At 39.2% G+C, this 22,176-nt stretch overlaps 1 protein-coding gene across 1 annotated transcript in view; it reads left to right on the forward strand.

The window, feature by feature from the left end:
* The window catches only part of LOC122813175 (leucine-rich repeat-containing protein 19-like), a 615,392-nt gene extending 595,311 nt beyond the window's left edge, over positions 1–20,081 (forward strand). Inside the window, exon 6 of the mRNA XM_044085333.1 lies at positions 19,127–20,081. Within this exon, the coding sequence (XP_043941268.1) occupies positions 19,127–19,500 (374 nt within the window). The 3' untranslated portion in view covers positions 19,501–20,081. The remainder of the gene's footprint in view (positions 1–19,126) is intronic.
* The last annotated feature ends 2,095 nt before the right edge of the window (positions 20,082–22,176 follow it).

Consider the following 22,176-nt stretch of genomic DNA (forward strand, 5'->3'; position numbering starts at 1 on the left):
GAACGCAGAGCACTAGATGGCCTAATGAAGAATGGGAGTTTGGTTGTTAGACTTTCTGATAAAAGTGGCACTATTGTTCTGCTGAATAAGTGTGATTATGTGGAAGCAATGTCTACCTTATTGAATGATCGAGAAATCTATTATTTAATAGATTGGTCGAGGATGAGAGCAATAACTAAATATGTGAGTGACTGTGTGTATGAGCTAATAATGAATAGTGTAATTGATGAGACATTACACCAGTTTTTTCAGGTGTCATCTCCTATGGTACCCATTATCAAAGGGTTACCGAAGATCCATAAGTCCAGGGTAGCTCCGCCCATGAGACCCATAGTTGCTGGTGGGGGCTGGGTGACTGAGCCCCTCTCAATGTATATAAAGGTGCAATAGAACCCAATAGTCTCATCCATTGACACTATATTGAAAGATACTACACATTTTCTACATGATGTAGATAAGTTCAATCGCCATTATGACAGAGTTGATTTTTTAATGGTCACCATGGATGTAAAAAATCTATTCACCTCCATACCCAATGAATATGGGATGGAGGCAGTTAGACAGATTCTGAGCTCTAATGATAGTCAATTGAATTATGATATGAATTTAATCTGTACATTGCTAGACCTGATTCTAAATAACAATGTATTTTTGTTTGAGGAGCAGTTGTATTTACAGAAATAGGGGGTAGCCATGGGCACCCCCTGTGCTAACTCGTATGCAAACCTTGTCATGCACTTTTGGGAAAGACAGAATTTAAATGGGAATCCCATGTATGGATGCATCAAATTATATAGACGTTTTGTGGACGATGTTTTTATTATTTGGGAGGGAGATGTTACATCTCTTCTTATATATATTGAGTATCTAGAATCAACTACTGATTTTTTATGGTTTACTGCCACTTATTCATCCACACATGTAGATTTTTTGGATGTGTCCATGACTAGGGATTCATCAGGGGGGATTATCACTACCCTGTATAGGAAGCCCTGCTGGTGTAATAGCCTTTTAAGCAGAGACAGCATGCACCCTGGACACGTGTTTTCTAGTATAATCAAAAGTCAGTTTACAAGGGTGTCTAGGATTTGCAATAGTATAACTGAGGCCCAACATGAGTTCGATATACTAGAAAAAATGTTTATAGATAGAGGGTACTATTGTACCAATGTTAGGAAGATCAGGGATACGATCCATGTTAGCACAATAATTCAACATGAACAGAATATGGATGTATCGAACGTCATACTGCCAAGTTCTGGCCGTGATTGTTTGATAACTGTAGATACATCGAAGGGGGAGAGTGACAAGGGTGCAGGCACTACTAGAATCAATAAGAGGAAACAGCAGACCTATTTTGTGACTAATTTCTCTAGCAACAATAAGGTAGTGAAAAATATTATTCAGAAACATTGGTCTATATTGACCTTGGATAGCAAGACCAATAGTCTAGTTGGGGACACACCAAACTTTACTTCACTTTACAACAGCAATTCAAAACAGTTGTTATGTCATGAATGAAAGCAAGTGGGACAATATGGGCAATGAACAGGGACCTGTCCATGTAGACATTGCAGTGTATGTAAAGTCTTAACCAAAGAACAAACATACAGACATCCCACTTTAGTTTTTGAATTCATATCCATGTTCTATGCCAACTGTACTACTGTGCAAGTGGTATACCTAGCTACATGTGATTTATGCCCATGTTTTTACATAGAGAATACCACACAGCAGCTAAGGGATAGGATATATAAACATTTGTCAGATATGAGGAAGGGTGACATCAAGAACGCTCTAGCCAAGCATCAGCTAGAGTTTTTAAATCATCATTTTTCTTTCAGGGTTCTACAACAGGTACATCCGAATAGGAGGGGTGGTGATTGCAATAATTTTTTGGAACAAGTGGAACTTAAATGGATCCTCAGGATGCAAGCACACAAGCATCTAGGGTTGAATAGTCAAGTGAACATTAAGCCTGTTTTAAGTGGGCGGAAACTAAAGTTATATAGACATACGCAATAGGTACTATTGCTGATCATGATGTCACTTTGGCACCAATTTATATGTATATGATTGGTTGTAATGTATTTTAAATATGTCTTTGTTTTATAAGATTTTATAAGGATATGAAGAAGCAATTTGCGAAAGCGCTTGTCCTCTTTGTTAAACATTTTATATAAGTGAAGACTTTGCCGTGGTTGTCCAGTTGGTATTGTTTTGTATGAAGTTTTGGTCTTATCTTCTGGACATTCAGTACACACACTGGTGATTCTTTTTCTTGCATAACTCAGAGATGGAGAGTTCCACAGGTAGACCTCTTTGCCAACAAGGACAATGCTCACCTGAAAAAATTCTTTGCCAGGATAAAACAGAAATCTGCCTGCACAACAGATGCTTTCTCCTTTGCATGGACTCGTCTACTCATTTATGCATTCCCCCTTACCCCTTCTGCCTCAAATACTTCTAAAGATAAGGAAAGAGGGTCCAAAGGCAATATTGATAGCACCAGACTGTCCAAGACAACACTGGTATCCTCTCCTCTTCGAGCTCATCAATCAGAGCCCATGGCTCTTACCTCAGAGTGTAGACCTCCTCACCCAAAACAAGTGAAGGATTGTACACCCCAATCTTCAGACTCTCAGCTTTTCAGCTTGGATAATTCCGCAGCACCCATCTGCAACACTACCCTAAGTAAGCAGATTCAGGACATGTAGAAGACCTAGCACTAGAAAGTTATACTCAGCTAAATGGAAAATATTCTCTATTTGGTGCTGGAAGCACTACCTCGATCCCAATTCAGCACACATTACTACCAACCTAGAATACCTGGCCAGTCTGATGGATAAAGACCTTTCCTATTCCTCCATTAAAATTTATGTATCTTTCATTTCAGCCCACATTCCTACTCTTCCTCCAGTCTTTTCCCATCCCGTTAAGATAATTTCTTAGGGGAGTTATTCATATTAGACTTCTCAGAAGGAAACCCACTCCTCCATGGGACCTCAGTTTTGTCCTAGAAAAACTAACTTTGCCCCTTTCAAACTTGCAGCTAATGCTCCTCTCAAGTTTCTTACTTGGAAAACAGCCCTACTGCTGCTGGCTATCACCTCAGCCAGGAAGGTATCTGAGTTACAGGCCCTCTTGGGAGTAGAATCATTTATTATCTTCTACCAAGATAGGGTTTCCCTCAGAACTAATCCTTCTTTCATGCCCAAGGTGGTCACTGATATTTCTCTAAATCAAGCCATTCATTTGCCAACATTCTTCCCCAATCCCCAACCCTCAGAGCAAAGGGGAAAGAATACTTCATTCCTTGGATGTGCACAGGCAGTTCTGCTTTTATTTGGGCAGAACAAAGGCCTTGAGAAAATCTGACCAGCTGCTTATTATCTTTGCCCCTGGCTCTGAGGCAAAGCCTCATCTATCTCTAAATGGATCTTCCACTGCATTTCTTTTTGTTACAGCCATCATGGCAAAAACACCCCTGAAATGATTAGGTCACACTTCACTAGGGCCACAGCTACCTCTGCAGCTTTTCTGATGGGGGTCCCTATTAAGGACATCTTGGAAGCAGCCACCTGGCTACCACTTGGCAGCCTTTTCTAAGTCTAAAGCAGGATTTGCCACTGTCATCCTGCAGGGCATCCGTTCCTCTCCATAATCTCCTTCATCCCTCAAGTTCAGCTTTGGGAGTCTTCCCACAAGTCAGGACTGTAACATTAAAACATGAAGAACATAGTGCAGTTGTGTATACTTACCATAAATGTAGCTGTTCAGATGTATTCACTGTGGCAGTCTTTTTTCAATTCCTCCTGCCCCCTTAGCCTACCAGATAGCCTACTAATAACCAAGTAATCCAGCCAAGGGTCATCACCCCTGGTTACTCTGCTGATAAGGTCCTCTTCTTTAATTCCCTCCTATTCATTTAGGGCTCCTCCTGGTAGAGGAGAAGAAAATACTGATATCATGATATATCGCTCCCGTTATACCTGAGCATACTGACATCGCTCAGGGCGTCCGCCAGCCTGAGAGAGGAAAAACATTTTCTCTGGTAGTCAGGATGGCCAAGGGCTTTCATGGCAGGAAATCCACAAGTCAGGACTGCAACAGTGAATAAACTTGGAACATCTACATTTAGGGTAAGTGTATACAACTGCACTTTTTAAATCTATTAATTGCAATGTTTTGCAGAAGCAAATTCTACTTAGCTTCTTCGTCTTGAAAATTCAGTTTTCCACTCAATTCCAATTGATAATTTCTGCTCTATGTACAAAATGATGTATTTGTGCTTTGTACAGACCACATGGCCCCAAGTTTTATTTAGTAATTTATTTACAATTTCTTTTAACATGCTTCAGATCATTGCTTGAGTTTCCTTTTTCTCATTCTGAAATAAAATATATTTTAAGAATGGCCACAGGTGCACATTAGGTGCATTTTGCAATTCAAGATATAAAGCATTAGCCAAGAGGGTCTCCAGTCCTGGAGCATGGAATATGCAAACTGAGTTTGTGATTATTAAATTTAGATAGGCTGTAAAAAGCTGTGATAGAGAGAGAAAAATGTTCAGACGCATTTGAAATTCACAAATTAGGTCATTAGCATTGCACTAAAAGTAATTGTTTATTATGTCAATTTCTAAATATTTTCAACACATAACTTGACAGATTATTTTTTGTCATCTCTATTTTCAGCTTGGGTACACTTTTAATTTAGAATAAAAACACAAGTGTAGCATTATACATAAATACATACATACATACATACATACAAATATTTCAAGCACGGGCATTAATGCTCTTCTAGCTTGCCAATATACCAATAGACATTCCCATAATAAGTATGCAGGCTGATCTTAAAAATAACTAAACTAGTACTTGCTTTAATGTAATTAGGTAGTCTGCTCCATCCATTGGCTACTCTATATAGTAAAACCAAACCTTCAAATAAAATAATGTTACAGCCAGAGTCCAAGGAACTTCCCAGACAAGATATAAAGTATAAAAAATAAAAAGGATGTTTATTTATCACTCCTCACACAAGCAGGATTTCATCCGAATGTGCCATAATGCCACAAACTGCAATTTATATGATTTTGAGTGTAACTAATTAATTGCTTGTAAGATTTAAAGACAGTAAATACAATTTTAATATGACTAAATAAATTAAAATTCGAACAACACTTAAATCAGCACAAGACTTGTATAAACTTAAAAAATAAACTTTAAAATTCACCCCTTAGGTGAATCTTTGCTGTAGTTTATCTACTCTCAACTTCAAAACAGGCTGAATAGATACGTAATCATTAATTCCTAGGTGATACATGGCATGTAGCTTAAGTTAACTGGGAAAACTACTTGAGTACAAACTCCCAGGCTCAGCGCTTCCTGGAATTTATCAACTCAAATGCCCTGGATCAGCTGGTAAACTACCCTACCAGAGGCCACAACATATTGGACCTGGTCATCACAAACATGGACGACAGGTGCTCCATACCGGAGGTCAAGCCATCACTGGTTAGATCAGACTATAAACTAATCACCCTGGATGTCCACACCCCACCACCACCTCCAACCAAGGAAACTACAGTGAAAAACTTTTCTAAAACAAAGTTCACCTTACTTAAGGCAGAGGTGATAAGTTTCACAGCCCCCACGCTAAAGGATAACACTGCCCAAGATGCAGAATCCTTTACAAATTGCACTCTATGAGCACCTACAAGGATGCATGGATTGTGCCATCCCTAGCAAGACCAAGATTCACTCTCTTAAGAGAAGGCAACCAGTCTGGTGGACCCCTGCCATAAACAGGTTATACAACAGAAGGAGGAAACTAATTCAGAAAAAATGCAAATCCCAAGAAGGAAAGACATCCCTGATCAGTATCAGTAAGAAACTAAGGTCCCTCATAGAATCATCCAAGGCTAACTTCGAAAGAAAAATAGCAAAGGATTCGAAAGATAACCACAAAGCCTTCTTTAGCTATGTCAAGAATCTAAGTGGCAACTCACAGATATGCTCTGAGCTAATGCAAAATAGCACAAAATATACTGAACCTACTGATATTGCCAACATCCTGGCAGATAGATTCAGTGCAAACTTCACCTCCCTCTCACCTTCAAAAGGGCCCACAACAATACCGGAAAAGTGTAGTGTCCCGGAAATCACAAAAGCACAGGTGAAAACAGCCCTTTCAAAAGCCAAAAACACAGCATCAATGGGGCCAGATGGTGTCCCAGGCTGCGTCTTGCATGAACTACAGAACTAACTAACCCCCCACCTAAACACACTGTTCAACCTCAGCCTCTCCACAGGCTACGTGCCCATAGAATGGCACACAGCAATGGTTATTCCGCTCCACAAACGAGGGGCCACAACTGACCCTGGTAACTATTGCCCCATAAGCCTGACTAGCCTGGTCTGCAATTCTATGGAGCGCATCATCATGGAACTCATTAACAAAGACATTGGGAACCTCCAAACACTTGACTCGACACAGTTCGGCTTTGTTAAGGGCAGATCATGCCTACTAAACCTGGTTGACTTCTTCGAGACAGTCACCAAGGCCATAGACAAGGGAAAGGTGGTTCACACAGTCTACCTTGATCTCGCCAAGGCGTTCAACACCATTCCTCACTCGGGTATTATAGAAAAACTCACCAGCCTGAACATAAACTCCTACTTCACAAGGTTGGTTGCCAACTGGCTTACAGACAAAACTCACACGGTAAGAATAACGGGCTCCAGGTCCAACTCTAAACCAGTCACAAGTGGTGTCCCGCAAGGCTCAGTTCTGGGACCCCTACTGTTTGGCATGTATTTCTCAGATGTACAGGCAAACACAGTAGGACTATGGCTAACCAAGTTTGCCGATGACTGCAAACTGGGAGCTATAATTGACTCTCCGGCTGACACGGACATCCTTCAGAAAGGCCTTACTGAGACAGACACCTGGTGTCAAAGTCATGGCCTCAAGCTAAATGCCAAAAAATGCATAGTCATCCCATTTGGGAAAAACAAAACACACATGAATTACCACATCGGCGGCAGACCCCTTAATACAGAAGAGATAATAAGAGATATGGGGACCCAGGTAGATAGTAATCTCTCCTTTGACAATCATATTGCCAAAGTAGTTAGGAAATCCTTCTATGTGGCCCATCTAATTACTAAGGGGTTCGCATCTAGAAATAAAGAGGTTATAGTGCCCCTCTACTCGTTACTTATCAGACCCATCATAGAGTACAATGCCCCATTTGGGATGTACTTCACAAGACACTTCCAACAGCTGGAAAGACCACAAAAGCACCTCACCAAGAGGATTACTGGCCTCAAACATATATCCTATGCAGCCTGACAGAAAAAACTCCAGCTGTACTCAGTGGCATATCGCTTACTCAGAGGTGATCTCTGCCTGACTTACAAAGCCATGTCCAACTCAGAATTGATGGACATGCTCCACCTAAAGAAATCCAAGTCACTACGAGCCACATGCTCTAATGAGCTAAACCTCGCCATAACAATAAATAGAACATGCTGGAGGGATAGATTCCTGTCACAGATACTCCGCATGCTTTGGAACAAAATTCCTAACTACATTAGGCAGAGCCCCTCACTAATACTCTTCAAGGGAAGCCTTGACGAGTGGATGGGTAACAGAAAATACACCCCTGGGATCACTTCATTGGCTCTGCTTGACAAAGGCTCAGTTAATTAATCAATGGGGCGGCAAAAGCCAACACACTCTGGCTAGGCTTAAAAATGCCCTCTGGCAGATAGCCTAGTACCTACCTATGAAACTATGAACCTATAAGTTGCCATCTGTGTTCTTTATTCTCTAATGCTGTTTTAACTACCTCACCTCAAGGGTTCAAAGTGACTTGATCCAAAATTGCAAATTTAAACTTTGAAAAAGACAGACAAGTAGTTGAATGCTTAAATAAAGCATTATTTTCATTGTGCATAGAAATATCGTAACAGTGTTCGTAAATTCTTTTACAAAGGCTGCGTTCAGTTTTCCCTGCATAAAATGCAGGGCATCCTAAAAATTTAGCAAGATACACCACTAGTTTTTAATGACAATTGCCTTTGCAGAAATATACTTTAGAGTGAACACTGTTTTCTACAACCAAACTTTTTTCTTCAAGAATAAATGAGCACTGATTGCATGTATCACACTTTAGAGTACCTTTCTTTTCATGTTCAAATCCCTGACTATTTGACCCTCTTTCAAACAATTGTTTCATGTTGAATCCAGTCTTGTGAATAAATAAGGGTTCTCACCCTGGGAGGTTAAACACATTAGGACTAGCCTTAAAAATGTTTCAGTTTTTTCAAGTAATATTCTTAATTTCAACTGACTGAAAACTATATTGAGCTACTAGAGCTTTTTTATAGTTTTTTTGCTAGTGGGGCCTGGATATTAGGGAGTAACTTAATACCCAATAATGGCTTACATCTTGCACCCCATTCACCTTCTACTTGATGTCTAATACTTTGTACTAGAGAGCTAGAATGAGTTCATATTAAAAACAGGAATGTTTACTTACCCGAACACCTAAATGCCGACACATATTCCACGAACCACAAATACACCGAATGCCCTAAACCGCAAAATTCAAAAACTCAAAATGTCATAGTTGTCCCATCCCACCGCCTGCTATATACTACCTATACAAACAAACTAAATAAAATAACATACAAACACTAACCAAAACCCTACTTCTAACCCTAAACTAAAGCCTACTTCTAACCCTACACTAAATCTTGCATATACCACCATGTATGCACTTAACTTAACCTGCACCCTAACCCTAAGGTCCGTAACTATCGCACACTTACCTTACAGAGCTATACCACAGAAGGGCCAACCATGACGATTCGACGTTTCAGATTTCGCGCTTCAGGACGATCAATGTTTTTGCGGTTCGATGAAGACGTGTCTGAGTTTAGGTGTTCAGGTAAGTAAACATTCATGTTTTTAATATGAACCCAGCTAGGATAACCCCTGCTAAAAACATATTACCAACCTTGTTGAGTTCTCCCCCTAGATCTTCACGATGGGACGTCATCCTTGATGTTCTTCATTCCACATTGCTGCAGTCCTAACTATTGGGTAGTCAATACCAAGTATATGGCTGGCGTCCGTCAGAAGGCGCGATCGACTCAGCCAGGGTACGGCCGGCATGACCGATTTATCCTCAGTCTTTTTGCGCAGAAGCAATTTTGCGAGTGCAGGTTGGCGTTCTGAAAGTTTCTGAAGCCAGAGTTTCAGACCGAATCAAAGTTGGCTAAGTACCCGTTGGGAATATTTTGGTTTTTCTTGCCTCAGTATTTAACCGGATGTCAGAAAAAGTGAATAACTGTATTTCTTGTGGGAAACAGATACCTCATAGGGATTACCATACTTTGTGTATACCTTGTTTAGGGCCTGAGCACGACGTTGTTGGATGCCGCTCTTGTGCTAGATTTAACAAACGCACTATTAAGAGAAGGTTAGACTGTGCCAGGTTAGTGTTTGGGAAGCGTTGTAACTATAAAATGCCGTCGGATGCGACAAAACAGCAAAGCCTAGAGTGGAAGAACCGACAGTCCCAGGCTCAGTGGAGCCGGAGGTTTTGCCAGGTGTGTCTTTGGAGTCTCAAGGAGAGACTTTACTGTTACAGGATGTTTCCTCTCAGGAAGTAGGCCAGGCTGAGGGGCTTCTCAGGTGGCTGTTCTTCCCTCTCTTCCTAAGGTGGTTAGAGCCTCCCTTCTGTTTCCAAGGCTTCTTTGAGGGCAGGCCAAGTTTTGCTTCAGTGGGGTTTCTCCTAGTGCTTCAGGGTCTTTGCCTAAGAAACATATGCTTAAAATGGCAGAGGATTTGATTACTATGATAAGGGGTTCTATGCCCCTCCTGATAAGAGGCCTAGGGTGGAACCTGAGTTTGAGAGTTTTGAGCAATGCTCGAGGCTTCTGAGTCTTCAGCTGAAGACTTGCAGGAGTTCCCTCCTTATTCTGATTCTGATGTGGATGATTCTACTCCTTCAGCTTCTCCTCCTGAGGATTTTTCTTTTCAGAGACTCTGCATTCCACGAGGGAGCATTTTAAATGGGAAGGTCAAGATTTCTCTGATTCCAGGAAAAGGCTTAGGAATTCTTGTTTTACCCCAGCATAGGCCTTTAGCTATACCTCCTGTTTTGAATGTGGTGGAAGATGTTTTGCAGAGGCTTCCTGAATCCTGATTCTTTGCCTCCTGCCCCAGTTAAACCGGATAGGTATTATAGGGTGCCTGAAGCTCATAAGTATCTTTTAAGAGTCCTAGGGCAGACCCGAAACTGTCTCTCAGGGGCCCAAAGGTGTGAAGGCCTCAGTTGTTAAAAATCCTGTCCCTCCTGATAAAGAGGCAAGGGCTTTGAATAGATGGGGCAAGAAAGTGTATACTTCTTCCACTTTAGCCATGAGGGCGTTGAATTGTCAGTTTCACATGTTGAAATATCAGAATTATCTTCTTTCACAGTTGAAATCTAAGGTGGATGCTTTGAAGGTATTGAGTGTAAAGAGTTGCAGGATTTAGTTCATGTGTCTGAACAGGTGGGTAAACATTCCTTGCAATGTGGTTTTGATGCTGTGCAGGCCTCCTCCAGGGTGGCTGCCACTGGTTCTGTTCTTCGCCTGGTTGAGAGATCAGAATTTAGCTGAGCATGTTAAGACACGGATTTTGGATGCTCCTTTGCAGTCTGATGTGTTGTTTGGTTCGCCTGTAGAAGCAGTTTTGAAGAAAATGGAGGACAAGGCTAAGTCTATGCAAACTGTTAAAGATTTTTGCAGGTGCAGCCTCCAAGTTTAGTAGAAATTGGCCTGCTAAGGGATGGACTTATCCTGCTTATGATTCCCAGTCTAGGGGTAGGTCTAGACGTGGTAGGGGCAGAGCTCAGGGTTCTTTTAGGCCTAGGACAGGAGTTCCCCTGCTCAGACTTCTGGTGAAGGCAGGGGTCAGTCCTTTCGTAAGCAAACCCAATGACCTGCCTTTTCAGCTGCCAGTTCATTCTCGCCTGGCAGCACCGTTGGGAGGAAGACTGTCTCTTTTCAAAGAAAATTGGGATTTAATTACCCAAGACAGATGGGTTCTGGATATCATTCACCACGGTTACAGGTTTTATTTCCATACCTTGCCTCCTTTCAAAGGCATGCCAGACATTCCTCCTCTACAAAGACAAGAGGCTCACAAGCAAATTTCTCTGTTACTCCAAATAGGGGCCATTCAGCCGGTTCCTGTGCCAGAAAGGGGCCTAGGATTTTATTCTCGCCTGTTCCTAGTACCAAGAAGGGGAACACGTGGAGACCAATTTTGGATTTATCTATCCTCAACACTTATCTGGACATTCCCAAGTTCAAAATGTTGACGTTACAACAGCTTTTACCTCTGCTGGGCAAAGATCACTGGAGGGTAACTTTAGATCTCAAGGAAGCTTACCTTCATGTGCCTATAAGACTAAGTTGCAGAAAGTATCTGCCGAGCTGGAAATTCTCATTATCAGTTCTCTGCATTGCCCTTTGGCTTATCTACTGCGCCCAGAGTATTCACAAAGGTTCTGGCTCCAGTGATAGCTTTCTTCAGGCTAAAAGGAATTCAAATCTATCCTTACTTGGACGATTGCCTGATTCTGGCTCAAGAAAAGGAAGACCTTCTACAGCATTTGGAATATGTCATAGCAGTGCTAAGATGCCTAGGGTATTCTGTGAACGAAATAAAGTCCAGTCTAGTACCCTCTCAAGACATGTGCTTTCTGGGTGTGAGATTGAATACAGCAGCCCAGATGGCCTTTTTAACCCCGGACAAACAAAAGAATCTTTCCAGTTACTTCCATCAACTATCTCTTCAGTCCGGGCTGACTGCAAGGACAGTCCTTCAAGCCTTAGGGTTCATGGCATCTTAGATTCTGGTGCTTCCCAATGCCAAACTGCATATGAGGAAGCTGCAATGGTATCTCAAAATGTATGGACACAGCACTGCCAGGATTTGGACACTGTCATTCAAATAATACCTTGCATTCAAAAGGAATTTTTGTGGTGGGCTCAGGAATGTCACCTAAACAAGGGACTCTCTGTGACCCGGCCAGAGGCGAGTCAGATTCTAACGACAGATGCCTCAGACATTGCTTGGGAGCTCATCTAAATGGAAAGTGGATACAAGACAAGTGGCCTGCCAGACTACAGCATCTACATATCAACATGAAGGAGATGTTAGCAGTCCAGTTTGCATTAATGGCTTTCAAGGAGTTACTTCTTCCAGGGCAGGTGTTGATTCTAACAGACAACACAACTGTCATGTGGTACATCAACAAACAAGGGGGAACACATTCTTACCCATTGTGCAGGCAAGCAATGATTTTATGGGAGACTGCGCTCAGCTTGCAACTAACTCTTCAGGCAAGGTTTCTGCCGGGAGCACAGAACTCCTTAGCAGATGTGTTAAGCAGACAAATCATGGATCCCCACGAGTGGAAACTGGATCTTCATGGATTTCAAACGTTGACAGTGTCCTGGGGAACTCCAGACATAGATCTGTTCGCTTCTCCACTAAACCACCAGCTGCCAAAGTTTTGCACAAAGAGGTTTCATCACACAGCTTGGAAAGTGGATGCTCTTTCTTTCAGTTGGAAAAATCTTCATGTGTATGCGTTTCCACCTCTGCCTCTTCTTCCAAAGGTGCTTCTAAAGATCAGACAAGACAAGCCAAGGATGATTTTAATAGCTCCAGATTGGCCTCGGCAGCACTGGTACCCATTACTGAGGAGTCTGGTAAAGAAGCCTCCATGGCCTTTACCCTTGATTCCACACCTGTTGTCTCAGAGAGACGGTCACCTGCTCAATGTCAAGCTTCACTCTCTTCATCTAACAGCCTGGCATATTCTATTTTGAAAGACAGCAGGTCTCAACTTCCTCAACAAGTTTTAAATGTGATTATGGAAGCCAGGAGACCTAGTACAAGGAAAGTGTAAATGGAAGAGATTTTTATTTTGGAGTGCAGCAAACAATTTGGACCAAATCTGAGTGTGGCTCTTCAATATCTTACTGAGTTATTGGACAAAGGTTTGTCTTTCTCTTCCATTAAGATTCATGCTGCAGCAATTTCAGCTCACTATGATTGTGACCCACCATTGTTTTCGCATCCTTTGTTCAAGCAATTTCTTAGAGGGGCAAAGAATATAAGACCCCAATGAGAGCTCCTACTCCTGCTTGGGATCTCAATTTTGTGTTGGAGAAACTTACTCTACAACCTTTTGAGCCACTGCTGACTTGAAATACTTGTCATGGAATGTTGGCCATTACTTCTGCAAGAAGGGTTTCTGAGTTGCAGGCCCTTATGGCAGTGGAGCCTTTTTTGATTTTTCATAAGGATAGGGTATCTTTACGTACTAATCCTTCCTTTATGCCTAAGGTGGTTTCTAGTGTGGCTTTAAACCAAACTATTCATTTGCCTACTTTTTATGCAGATCCCCAAAATAAAGGGGAAAAGATTTTGCACACTTTAGATGTACACAGGCAATTGCGTTATTATTTGAGCAGGACTAAGGATTTTAGGCAGTCTCAGCAGTTGTTTGTTTCTTTTGCTTTGAGTTCTCAGGGCAAGCCTGTGTCAAAACAAACTATTTCTAGATGGATTGGGTGTTGCATTACTTTTTGTTATTCCCATCATGGCAAGGAGATTCCAGCTGGGATTAGGCCTCATTCCACTAGGGCTACTGCCACTTCAACAGCATTTCTGAGGGGTGGCAACTAAGGATATTTTGGAGGCAGCTACCTGGAGTTCAGTGCATACTTTCTCTAAGCATTATCACCTTCCTCTCTACTCTAAGTCTAGGGCTGGTTTTGCCACAGCTATTTTGCAAGGCATGTTGTCAGTTCCTGCTTCCTTATGATTTGCCAGCCTCCCTTACCTCTGCTTTGGGATTCTTTAGGACTGCAGCAATGTGGAATGAAGAACATAGTACAGTTTTGTACCTACCATAAATGTAGATGTTCGAGGATCCACATTGCTGCAGTCCAACCTCCTTCCCTCTGTGTTTAGGGGTGGTTGTGTAGGTGAGGTTATATTCTGCTAATTTTGTATATTTTGTATATATATTTTGGTGCAGGTTTGTTGGGAGTTTTGGTTTTGGCCTTATCTTTTAGGGTCTTCTGACATCTGGGGCAAGAAAAGACTGAGGATATGGCGTCGGTCATGCGCATTAGTACCCTGACGGCCCTGACCGACGTCAGCCATATACTTTGGTATTCGGGCCGACTGGACAGCGGACTACCCAATAGTTAGGACTGCAGCAATGTGGATCCTCGAACATCTACATTTATGGTAGGTACAAAACTGTACTTTATATGTATACACTGTCCTTTCACCAAACATTTCTTTTGGGCTAGGGTGTAGCAGCTGGAGAAATGGAGAAATGAGATGCTAAAGCTTGATTTCCTGTATACTTTAGATCTAAATCCTCTGTCTGTGTAAAAAATGTGAGTGTTGAGATAACTAATCTAATCTTCCCAACATTATAAGTAAATTTTAGATAGTCAGAAGTGTTTTTCAAATACTCAATAAACTTAGGTATCTGTATCTCAGACCCACTCCAAAGAACAAATATATCATCCAAAAACCTTACATATATTCTTATGCTAGTAAGGAACTCAGAATTAAACACCAAGTTGTTCTCCCAGTCTAGTAAACAAGATTTGAAAAAAATGGGGGAACAAGAGGCCCCAATAGCAACACCTCTGTTCTGTTTAAAGATTTCACGTTCAAAGTAAATGAAGTTGCTTTCTAAGACCATACTCATAACTTCTAACATTAAATTGATCTAATCATTTGAAAATATGGTACACTGGACAATACTGTTATAAAAGGCCTCTAGTCAGTGTTCCTCAGGGATGACCTTAAATAAGTCTATGACATCTATTGTAAAAAAGATAAGTTTCTGATCCCATAATTCAGCATTTAATCTCCCCAAAGAAATCCCAAAAGTCTATAACCAAAAGTGAACGTCTTTATATATTGGTTTTAGTCACATATCCACACAAACTGGCAGGGGGTAAGTTTTTGACCCCTGGGCAGCCACCATGGGTCAAAATGGAGGATATTTCATATTCTTGGGGATTTTGGAGATACCAAATATAGTTGGAATTGTAAGGTTCTCTACTTTAAGGGTGTTATATAATTCAGGACTTATTCACTGACCTAATAAATATTCTTCTAAATAAGAGTCAATTCTTTGGTAAGATATATTTATTTTGTTCCCCGATACAGGTGAATAGGTTTTAGTGTCATGTAACATACCAGACATAATGTTAGAATATTCTGTTGATTCAAAAAGCACAGTACCTCCCCCCTTATCTGGTGTCATTATGCGGAGCATCTTGTCATTTCTCAGGGACTTGAACAATTTTCTCTCTCTTTTATTTAAGTTGGAATGAAAAAAATTAATTACTACTACTAGACTGTAAGTTGTAAATATCTTCAGTAACTGCTTTCTTGAAGATATTTAGTGAAGAATGCAATCGTGGGTTGAAAGTGATTTTTTTTGTTAAGTAATTTTCCTTTTCTTGAGGTATTTATCTGTCTATCTTGTGATTCCTCAAAATAGAGGGCTAAATTTAATTTTCTAGTAAAAGGTTTCAATTCCACTACATTAAACTGGAAGGTACAGACTTTAACCTTTCTGAAAAAGTGTAAAATGTTCTACCATGATGGGTCTATCTGTATAATTATAAATATTGCATCCATCAAAGGCGAATATAATGACATTTTCACGTTTGTAAATCCCTTCTGGTTCTTCATTTACTACCTCCAATAGTTTGAAAAATCTTGTGAAGGACCTCATCCTGGATCCACCTGTCTTTTCTGGCAATTTGCTTAGCTTTCTGACCTCCTTGGGGAAAAATATTGTTGTTATAAGCATCACTAAAATGTGAAGTCCCTTCATTTACCCCATCTACACCATTATTATTTTCATCTCTAATACTTGCACCAAAAGTCACCTTATACCTCTTATTGAAACCCTTATTATCATTGTTTGCATGCAGCTTAATGTCTGTCTAATCTCTTTTGCTTTTGTGTAAAGGCTTTATCACATTTTTCTCTCAACGTTAGAAACAACTTTAACATAAAATCCTTCCCATTGCTCAAAAATGAACTCAGCCTGAATGTCACTGTTCAGCTTTTCATCTTGTTTAAGCAACACATTAACATTGATTTCATTGTACCTTATAAGCATTTCCATAACTTCAACACCGTGCCTGTCAAACATTTTTTATACATTTTCCATACATTTCATCATTCATGTCCACTCCTAAAGGAAATTTAAAAACACATAACCCCTGAGGTACAATTTGTTAATGTAAGCAGTCTCTTAAATATTTCTTGTCAACTTGTAAAAATTTAATTGAAGCAGCTTTTTTTCCATAGATAAAATCATTTATTTAAGAGAACTATTACATTTTGGTTAACAGTAGTCCGTTCTTTACTTGGTTCACCGACACCATTAAAATCAAATGTTTTGTCAAGTAAATACTGGTAGCACATTTTATCCATAGAACTTTGAGCAGTAAAAGGTCTTGTGTTAGGTACATACCCCTGTGCCCCATATGCCAGTCCCTTTTCATTTAAATGTTGGGCTGGTAAAGAAGCTGCAGCTGCATAAGTCTTTTTATAAGTTTAAGCAGTACCTTTATTTTTACCTCGTACTGATTTAACTGTTGTTTGAATTTTAATGTATTTAGTCATTGTATTAAAATTGTATTTTTTGCCTTTAAACCTTACAAGCAATAACTCAATTAGTTACACTCAAAAATCATATAAATTGCACTGTGTCGTATTATGGAACATTCTGATGAAGTCATGCTTGTGTGAGGATGAAAGTGCTAAATAAGCGTCCTTTTATATACTTTATATCTTGTTTTTGGGAAGTTCCTTGGACTTTGGCTCTAGTGTTATTTTACTTCAAGGTTACATTTTTAATTTCTGAAGCAACAAAATGGTTTTAATTTTAAATAGATATTTTAAAACTCATCTATGAAAGGGTACTATTCATCAATTTAACAACTGCTTCCACTGAGGTAGCCTAGGTAGTCAGCTTAATGCATATGACGTGTTTTGTATAAATGTAAAGAACTGCAGTTATAGTCATAGGCAAGCAATAATGCCCAACAGGGTAGGTACTACAAGGAAATAGTGACCCACTAAAGGGGTTGTGAAGCATGATGCCACAGATGGAGGGCCTCACCACATCTAAAAGGTGAGTTATTATCCTGTAATGCCCTCCATGGAACACATTATTGCACTTAGAAAATGGACTGTCTGTTAAATTATTTTGTATTTTTTAATTAATAGTTTATACATATTTTTATATTTTTTACATAAAATATTTCTTCCACCTAATATTTCAAAATTGTTGTGGAATAGGTAATGGTTCTTGCAGGTAGTATTTTACATCCAAAATGTAAATTATGCAACTATTTAATAATGTCTACACACACACACACACACACACACACACACACACACACACACACACACACACACACATAAACACTCATACACAGTCTATTGTGTACACATGCAGATATAGAAGTAGCCAAACAGTCTCACACATATACAGAAACTCTGATGCACACACAAGAAGGTGCATAGACAGATGGACTCACACACACACACACACACACACACACACACACACACACACACACACACACACACACATACACATCTACTCACTCATGCTCATACTGTCACTTATTTATACATACAAATGTATAAGCAGAGGTGTTTGTCTCACATGTGTACAGAAACTTAATTATACGCACTCACACACACACACACACACACACCACACACACACACACACACACACACACACATACACAGATGCAGAGGCACAGGCACATACTCACACATATACACAAATGTCTGTATACACACACATACACACGCACACACACACACACACACGCACACACACACACACACACACACACACACACACACACACACACACACACACACACACACACTCACAGATGCAGAGGCACAGGCACATACACATATACACAAATGTCTGTTCTCAAACACACACACACACACACACACACACACACACACACACACACACACACACACACTCACAAACACGCATACACATATACACAAATGTGTATATATGTGCCCAGCAATTACAGACACTTTCTTGATTGTGTACACCTCAGATATACTGTGATCAAATGAATGAAGAAATAAATAAACAGCAAAAATGCACATACAATGCAAAACATTCAACCCCCCCCCCACACACACACACACACACACACACACACACACACACCACAGGTCATTGTAACTGTTGCTGGTGCTGCAGATACTTTCGTTGTTCATTTTCCCCCTACACTCATAACATAAGAGCAACTTTTTAAAAGCCACCCTTAGCAAGAGGAGGAGAAATTGCAGGTTCTTTTAACTTTTGCTGTGGTTACTTTTGTTAGTTTAGTTTTATTATTAGTTTTTTATTATTATTTTTCCATGCTTGCTATCTATAGTGTTTTTGTTACATTTAGAGAGTGTAACCAAGATGGCTGTGATTTGTGTTTTCTTTCATTCGTTATTCATAGTTTTTGGTACATTGCCAAGAAGTGTCTGACTTGTTTTTCTTTTTTTTTTTTTTTTTTTTTTCAGGTTTACCTGTATATTAATATATTGTTGGAGAATTTTCGTTATCCAGTAGGGTTCCTTTTACCATTCAACCTATTTTATAATAATCAGCAATGTATTGACCCAGAAAGGTACTTAGCATGGGGGTCAAGGAATCTGAGTGGATATTTTCAAAGATTTTTGAATTCTATCGATTTATGTAGGAAATAAAAGAAATGATGGGCAGTACAAAGGCTTGAAAATGTTGGGGTCTGTATCTGCCTATTTATGTTTTTTGATGTTAAATAATTTTGACTATAAATTGTTCATTTAAGGCATGAACACAATATGATTAAGTTGTTACTCAACATAGAAAATGTAATTACTGAAGTAAATAACATTAACAAAAATGTTGCTGCTTCAATTGACTTTCTCTGTTTCTGCAGCTAATAAATAATGTATGTTCTCATTGCAGCTACCACATCTTCTCCTCAGAAAGCTGATTATACTTGGCAGTACCTCGTGGGTGTTCTTGTTGGAGCAATATCATTGTCTCTCCTTCTTGCCCTTGCAGTGAAATGCAAACTCTTCCAGAAGTATATTGCAAGCTACCGCCATCGGCCTTTGTCAGAGGGAGATTACTCTAGTCAGTACGATACAGAGTCAACAGATGTTGTCATAGCTGGGAGGGGATGGGAAGGAATGCCACCATCCCAGGTGAGGAATCCAGCAAATCGGGATGTTAATGAGGATGATGATGGCTTCATTGAAGACAATTACATACAGGCAACTGACAAAAAAGAAGAGGATGAAGATGAAGATGATGACATTAGTTTTACTCTTCAGTAGTATTGACAAAATGCAGATTAACATATCATACCAGATGTCACAAACTTGATATGCAGAGATTATTCCAGCAAATTCTCAACCTATTTTTGGAGGTGTGGGATGATGGACTCACACTGAAAGTGTGATTTTTTTACAGAAGCCTCTATTAAGAAGACATGCTTGCATATTTATTTTGATTTATTTGCAGATGTGCTTTTTTGAGTTTTTAAAGGAGGGCTGTTGATTAAAAGAATTCCTCCTGACTATCTGAGAAGGACTTTAGTCTTTCTTTTACTCCTGTCAACACACTCCAGTACTCTGTGCATCCCAACTTGCCAGTTTGTAACTATAATGCTACCAGAAACCTTAGAAGTAGACACATGAGAAGGGTGCAAAGCATGCACAGATCATGAGAATCTAATGGTAATGGAGAGCTAGTAGGCAAGAACGTTGGGAGGCGTATGCACTGTATGGAATTCAGTACAACTTCTTTGGAAGAGCGGACAGTGATAGGACCCTCAGTGTGTTAGAGTGTATGCATGTGTGAGAGTGAGAGAGAGAGAGAGATCAATCGCGTTATTATTTTACATTCACTAAGCAGATGTTTAGTGAGTGTAAAAAAGTAAATAAAACAGAAAAAAGTATGCATGTGTGTATGTCTGTTTCTGTCTGTGTGTGAGTGAATGGGTGGATGAAAGCAGAAGAGACTGTGGGTGTGAGAGAGAGAGTGAAGACTGAGAATGGGTGAGTGAACCCCTGGCAGCAGTTGAGTGGTCGGCGCGTACCTGTCAACCTCTTACAGCAAGAAATCTGGACAAAGCTATAAATAGTGGGGGGACATGTGGGGACAAAGGCCCAAAAATAGGGACACTTTTTAAATATTGCTCTTACAAACTTAGAAAGTAAGAAAAAATCCGGACTCCATACAAACAAACCGTCAGTCTTTATTACAAAATTAAATCCACCAGATTGAGCGCTTTCATCTGCCCCTAGCAGATTTTTCAGAATAATTAATAATATTCAGTCACAGTTTTTTTTTATTCTTGACCAAATTTAACCCTTTGGTAGGTTGCTTTCCTTTCTCAAAACCTCTATTAAAGTGCTGCATATTATAAATAATGAAATAATATATATATATAAAAAAATATACTATTACTATACATAAATTATTTGAAGAATAGATATACAACAATGAGGGGGTGGATAAAAAAAATATAAATATTTAAAGTTTTAATATTTTAACATGCATATATATTTTCCACATGTCTATACATAACATATTATATATCTATCAAATTTATTATATATATATTTGTATATAACATAAAATATAATAATCTATGTATACATATATATATATAATTTTTTATATTTTTCACATTTTTCTTTTCTTCATTCTTATCTTATCATAATTTAAAATTTTAAACATCTATTTTTTATATATATTTTATTTTTTTCATCCCCTCTCATATTGTTATATATATATTCTTCAGTAATAATAAAATTTTTAGTAGCACAGTTACCTAAAGAAGTTTTACAGAAATATGTTTAGTAAAATGTATTGTATTGATTTTATCCAATTAATATAATAAATAATTTATGTAGTAATAGTATATATATTTTAATATATATATATATTTTTGTTATTATACAAACTTAGAAAGTAGACAGAATAACAGGTTTTGCATTACCATGCATTTTCTGCATTGTATTAAGTCTGAAACTCAAATGACTGTCATTATTTTCTGACTACAACCCTCAATGATTTGCCAGAAAACACAATTTTATGAGAAACAGACCAAAAATATCAGACAAAAATCTGTACATTTGAGAGGTATGTGTTGTGTACCTCTCCTCTTAGCTCAAGTTATCTGGATAAGACTAAAATTAACAGGAGACAAAGGTTCAAAATAGGAGCATATTTGAAGTGTGTGTGTGTGTGTGTGTGTGTGTGTGTGTGTGTGTGTGTGTGTGTGTGTGTGTGTGTGTGTGTGTGTGTGTGTGTGTGTGTGTAAGGGAGATGAACCACTGGCAGCAGCAGTAAAGAGGTTTGCATACCTCTGGACCTTTCAGCTGAAGAAATCTGGATAAAGCCTAAAATAAAGGGGGGAAGGGGGAACAAAGGCTCCAAAGTAGGAACAGATTTTAATTATTGTGCTTATAAAATTACAAACTTGCTTAAATAAAAGGATTTGCGTTAGCATGAATTTTATGAAGGAAATAAAAATCTGAAACTCAAATGTATGTCATTGCTTAGTAACTTCAATCTCCAGTGACTGGCAACAAACCAAACGTTTTAGGAGTAAGGGACCAAAAAATAAATACCTGGATATTTTTTAAAGTGTTATATTTTGGATGTAAAATGCTTCCTCCAATACCATTAACATATACTACAGCAAGTTTGAAACATTAGGCGGAGGAGCTATTTCACATCAAAAATATATAAAAAAAATAATATAGTAATAAAAAAAAATAAGTAAGTAAAACACAACAATTTTACAGACAGCCGATTCTCTAAGGGCAATAATGCCTTCTAGGGTGTGTATTATTGTATAAATAACACCCTTCCAGGGGTGTAGAGGCCCTCTGCCTGCTGCATCAAGCCTCAAAACACCTCCTTGGTGGGCATTATTTACATAATAACATGCAACCTTTTGGACATTATTGCTTTTGTAAATTACATTAGAGAATGGTTGA

This window comes from Protopterus annectens, chromosome 10.part0, assembly GCF_019279795.1.
Source record: "Protopterus annectens isolate FY-2018-M chromosome 10.part0, PAN1.0, whole genome shotgun sequence".
NCBI classification, from domain to species: domain Eukaryota; kingdom Metazoa; phylum Chordata; order Ceratodontiformes; family Protopteridae; genus Protopterus; species Protopterus annectens.